General features: G+C 45.0%; 1 protein-coding gene across 5 annotated transcripts in view; it reads left to right on the top strand.

The window, feature by feature from the left end:
* Positions 1-6000, top strand: part of LOC128691278 (sodium-dependent nutrient amino acid transporter 1) — a 151424-nt gene that overhangs the window by 76617 nt on the left and 68807 nt on the right. For all 5 annotated transcript variants that reach the window (XR_011392823.1, XM_070091565.1, XM_070091566.1 and 2 more), the window contains exon 5: positions 2256-2340. Coding sequence is in view for 4 of the 5 variants with exons in the window: in XM_070091565.1 (XP_069947666.1) it covers positions 2256-2340 (85 nt within the window). In the remaining variant the exon portion in view is untranslated. The remainder of the gene's footprint in view (positions 1-2255; positions 2341-6000) is intronic.

The following is a 6000-nucleotide window of genomic DNA, read 5'->3' as shown; positions in this document are numbered from 1 at the left end:
TGGTCTCAGGCAGTGTACAGTGTAGGTAGGAGTGTGTTGTCTCAGGCAGTGTACAGTGTAGGGAGGAGTGCGTGGTCTCAGGCAGTGTACAGTGTAGGGAGGAGTGCGTGGTCTCAGGCAGTGTACAGTGTAGGTAGGAGTGGGTGGTCTCAGGCAGTGTACAGCGTAGGGAGGAGTGCGTGGTCTCAGGCAGTGTACAGTGTAGGGAGGAGTGCGTGGTCTCAGGCAGTGTACAGTGTAGGGAGGAGTGCGTGGTCTCAGGCAGTGCACAGTGTAGGGAGGAGTGCGTGGTCTCAGGCAGTGTACAGTGTAGGGAGGAGTGCGTGGTCTCAGGCAGTGTACAGTGTAGGGAGGAGTGCGTGGTCTCAGGCAGTGCACAGTGAAGGGAGGAGTGCGTGGTCTCAGGCAGTGCACAGTGTAGGGAGGAAGGCGTGGTCTTAGGCAGTGTACAGTGTATGGAGAAGTGCGTGGTCTCAGGCGGTGCACACTGTAGGGAGGAGTGCGTGGTCTCAGGCAGTGTACAGTGTAGGGAGGAGTGCGTGGTCTCAGGCAGTGTACAGTGTAGGGAGGAGTGCGTGGTCTCAGGCAGTGCACAGTGTATGGAGAAGTGCGTGGTCTCAGGCAGTGCACACTGTAGGGAGGAGTGCGTGGTCTCAGGCAGTGTACAGTGTAGGGAGGAGTGCGTGGTCTCAGGCAGTGCACAGTGTATGGAGAAGTGCGTGGTCTCAGGCAGTGCACACTGTAGGGAGGAGTGCGTGGTCTCAGGCAGTGTACAGTGCAGAGAGGAGTGCGTGGTCTCAGGCAGTGTACAGTGTAGGGAGGAGTGCGTGGTCTTAGGCAATGTACAGTGTAGGGAGGAGTGCGTGGTCTCAAGCAGTGTACAGTGTAGGGAGGAGTGTGTGTTCTCAAGCAGTGTACAGTGTAGGTAGGAGTGTGTTGTCTCAGGCAGTGTACAGTGTAGGGAGGAGTGCGTGGTCTCAGGCAGTGTACAGTGTAGGGAGGAGTGCGTGGTCTCAGGCAGTGTACAGTGTAGGGAGGAGTGCGTGGTCTCAGGCAGTGTACAGTGTAGGGAGGAGTGCGTGGTCTCAGGCAGTGTACAGTGTAGGGAGGAGTGCGTGGTCTCAAGCAGTGCACAGTGTAGGGAGGAGTGCGTGGTCTCAGGCAGTGTACAGTGTAGGGAGGAGTGTGTGGTCTCAGGCAGTGTACAGTGTAGGTAGGAGTGTGTTGTCTCAGGCAGTGTACAGTGTAGGGTAGAGTGTGTGGTCTCAGGCAGTGTACAGTGTAGGGAGGAGTGTGTGGTCTCAGGAAGTGTACAGTGTAGGGAGGTGTGGTCTCAGGCAGTGCACAGTGTAGGGAGGAGTGTGTGGTCTCAGGCAGTGCACAGTGTAGGGAGGAGTGTGTGGTCTTAGGCAGTGTACAGTGTAGGGAGGAGTGTGTGGTCTCAGGCAGTGTACAGTGTAGGGAGGAGTGTGTGGTCTCAGGCAGTGTACAGTGTAGGGAGGTGTGGTCTCAGGCAGTGTACAGTGTAGGGAGGAGTGTGTGGTCTCAGGCAGTGTACAGTGTAGGGAGGAGTGTGTGGTCTCAGGCAGTGTACAGTGTAGGGAGGAGTGCGTGGTCTCAGGCAGTGTACAGTGTAGGGAGGAGTGCGTGGTCTCAGGCAGTGTAAGGTGAATGATGTATAAGAAACTAAATGCATATATAAAGAAATAGGTGTTAGGATGTACAAATGTCAGTATATATACAGAAAAAACAAAAAGGCACAATTCCTTGACTTTGTAAATGGTCCAAATCGGACCGAAAAGTCGTCTTAAGCTCCTCTCTCCTATGTGCTGGGTTATTTGTGTACTGTATATACATGTGTATACACTCGGGGTTACACGACAAAACTAACCAAAATATTTTGTACCCAGAGAGAGAGAGAGATCCTGGCTCACAACCAAAATGACCCGGGCTCAATCCTGGGGATTGGTGTGACATACGCACTAAGCTCCTAACACCCGTGACCCATGTTACCTCACAGAAAATAGATACCTGAGAGTTGTTAAGAGTGTTGTGTCTCATCCTGGAGGACACTCGACCTTGCTGACGGAAATAACTCACACTACTTGTTGTATCGGTAATAAATAATAATACAAATCTATACTTCAACTTTTTCTTCTTGTTAGCGCTGCTGTTTTTTCTTCCTCTTTTCTTCCATTCTCCCTTCTTCCTCCTCCTCCTGCTCCTCCTCCACTACAACACAGTGTCTCCCACAGCCACTGTACTTCATGGAGTTAGCACTGGGTCAGTTCTCGTCCTACGGCAGTGTCAAGGTGTGGAAGGTCGTGCCGGCAGTCAAAGGTAAGCAAGTACTCGCCCTCACTCACGTTTCGCTCACCGGGAGCGTTAATTAACAGGTGTTCGCGGAGAGCTAAAAGTAGCCGTAACAAATGTTCAGTTATTTGCTCTTGTACCTGTTCAGTAGATGTTCAACAGATGTTCAGTAGATGTTCAACAGATGTTCGGCAGATGCTTAACAGATGTTCAGTAGATGTCCAACAGATGTTCAGTAGATGTTCAACAGATGTTCAGTAGATGTTTAACAGATGTTCAGCAGATGTTCAACAGATGTTCAGCAGACGTTCAACAGTCATTGCGACTGTTAGGACGAGAACAAGTGCAGTTTGCAGTTTTGTGTTGGTAAGTTTGAAGTCTGTCGACCTAACGAGGGATCATTAAGGCTGTAGTAAGATACCTTAGTGTATATATACCCTTGGTAGGTGGTACAGTGTATATACCCTTGCTAGAAGATACAATGTATATACCCTTGCTAAGAGATACCTTACAATGTATATACCCTTGCTAGGGGATACAATGTATATACCCTTGCTAGGAGATACCTTACAATGTATATACCCTTGCTAGGAGATACCTTACAATGTATATACCCTTGCTAGGAGATACAATGTATATACCCTTGCTAAGAGATACCTTACAATGTATATACCCTTGCTAGGGATACAATGTATATACCCTTGCTAAGAGATACCTTACAATGTATATACCCTTGCTAGGAGATACCTTGCAATGTATATACCCTTGCTAGGAGATACAATGTATATGCCCTTGCTAGGAGATACCTTACAATGTATATACCTTTGCTTGGAGATACCTTACAATGTATATACCCTTGCTAGGAGATACAATGTATATACCTTTGCTAGGAGATACAGTTCGGTGTACATACTCAAGCTAGGAGATACCTTACTGTATATATGCACTAGCTAGGATATACCTTAAGATATATATGCACTATGAGAAACAAACACCCATGTACGTATATACTCTGAGATACTCCTCAGTATACTTAGGATATATACACTTCTCTGTTTATACAGTACGAAATATTCCACCTCCATGTGAAGTCGGAGGCGTTGAAGTTAGGGGGCGGCTCACCATTATTATTATTATTATTATTATTATTATTATTATTAATAATAATAATAATATTATTTCTACCTCCAACTTTTTTATTTCCCTCGTAACTCTTGAATGCCTCGTCCAGTCGGAGAAGAGTTCAGCTCCATGGAGATGAACTCTCTTCTCCAGGCTGAGGGACTGACCTCCTCAAATACTTCTTCTCCAAGGCTGATGGACTGATTACATCATCTTTATTTCATTTCTACTTCTTTCTCTGTATTTGACTGAAGAAGCCTGCTGTGTAGGCTAGTGATGTTTGTTGGGGGGGGGGGAGGCAGGCAGATGAATAAATGTAACAATGGCCATAATTCATGTCCTAACAGGAACCATAACAACAATATTCTCTGCAGTTCTAGTTATACCCGCCTACCACTAACATCATCCAGGCCCTGGACAGCTAGTTTTCCTTGAATCCCTGCATTGATGTTACTTTGTTGACATTCCAACAGCACGTGAAGCATCAAAACCAACTGACGTCACTCCCAACAATCTTACAAAAGCCTGCTGGATGTTCAAGCCCCTAGCACTCAAAACTTCCTGTACCTCCTCCCTCCAACCCTTACCAGATTTAAATACACTAGATTTATGTGCCGTCTTAGTAATCCTATTATTATTATTATTATTACTAATTATTATTAATTATTATTATTAATTATTATTAATTATTATTATTATTATTATTATTATTATTATTATTATTATTATTATTATTATTATTATTATTATTAATTGTTGTTGTTGTTATAGTGGTATCAGTAGTACTTACAGTTGTTGCTGTTGTTCTTGTACTAGTAGTCGTGGTAGTATCAGATAATAGCGCTAAATCCGTATGGGTCAAGCAGCCCTGATGTGTCTTCCCAACTGCAAGGTTAGTTGCATGTTGTACCTACACCATGATAGACAGACAAATACAGTTAGTTAAATGCAACCTTTATTAACGACGAGGTTTCGCCCACGTGGTCGTCGACAGTGTCACTTAAGACCTAACACTCCCGAACACCCTTATTATATGCTCACAAACACACGCGCGCGCGCGACATATAAAATACTGAGAGGAATTGACAAGGTGGACAGAGACAGGATGTTCCAGAGATGGGACACCGCAACAAGGGGACACAGTTGGAAGTTGAAGACACAGATGAATCACATGGATGTTAGGAAGTATTTCTTCAGTCAAGGAGTTATCAGGAATTGGAATAGTTTGGGAAGCGATGTAGTGGAGGCAGGATCCATACATAGCTTTAAGAAGAGGTATGATAAAGCTCATGGAGCGGTAAGAGTGACTTAGTAGCGAACAGTGAAGAGGCAGGGCCAGGAACTGTGATTCGACCCCTGCAACCACAACTAGGTGAGTACACACATACAGGTTAAGGAAAATCGACCTGACGATAACGGAGGACAGGGATAATGACATAGAAAATACTGCGAGGAATTGACAAGGTGGACAAAGACAGGATGTTCCAGAGGTAGGACACAGAAACAAGGGGTCACAGTTGGAAGTTGAAGATTCAGATGAGTCAGAGGGATGTTAGGAAGTATTTCTTTAGCCATGGAGATGTCAGGAAGTGGAATAGTCTGGAAAGTGATGTAGTAGAGGCAGGATCCATACATAGTTTTAAGATGAGGTATGATGAAGTTCATGGAGCAGGAAGAAAGAGAGCCTAGTAGCGACCAGTGAAGAGATGGGGCCAGGAGCTATGAATCGATCCCTGCAACCACAATTAGATGAGTACACACACATTATGGTCCGCCATCTACACACTCATTACGATTGTGACCGGATAAAAAATTGTCAATACGTAGTTCATTGCCACTGTAACTTGTTCACTTATCAAAACATTGGGGTCCAGTCCCTGGACCCAATGTGTACCTCTGTAATCTTTTGACTACCACCCACATAGTGGGTATGAGGTGTATATATTAAACAACAACTTCTATACCCACATTAACCTGGTTTAGTCTCTACCCATTGTCCACTAATTTAAATATAAATAAACTTGGGGTGGAAATGAATACATAATAATTAACGTTGATTTTATTTCACAGTGTCTCACCAAACCACACAATACACAAAAAGAGCATAAGAATGGAGGAGCACTGCAGCAGACCTACTGGCCCTGTATACTACGGTATACTACCATCCCCAGCATGCGAACCACAACAGTCGACTAACGCCTAGGTACCTGTTTATTGCTAGGTGAACAGGTGCAGCAGGTGTAAGGAAACATACCCAACGTTTCCACCAGTACTGGTAATCGAACCACGAGCACTCAGTATGCGAGTAGAGTACGCTACCAACCGAACCACGGGACTTTCTCAAATGCAACCGTTCTCATTCGTATATTTGCCCAACCTGTATATAACCCTACCTATTTTGTATTATACTCTTGAACGCTTCACTACAGAAGGAACATTACAACAAACTTGAAGAGATGACTTTATGTTGTGTGGCGTCTACTGTTTCCAGTCTCTACCAGAATGAGACAATAATGTCTTCAGTGAATTAGTTTACTGTATAATTAAAATATAATTAGCCCAGGT

The sequence above is a fragment of the Cherax quadricarinatus genome, chromosome 36 (genome assembly GCF_038502225.1).
Source record: "Cherax quadricarinatus isolate ZL_2023a chromosome 36, ASM3850222v1, whole genome shotgun sequence".
NCBI lineage: Eukaryota > Metazoa > Arthropoda > Malacostraca > Decapoda > Parastacidae > Cherax > Cherax quadricarinatus.
Note: the sequence above shows the minus strand (reverse complement) of the source record. Positions and strands in the feature narration are given on the sequence as shown.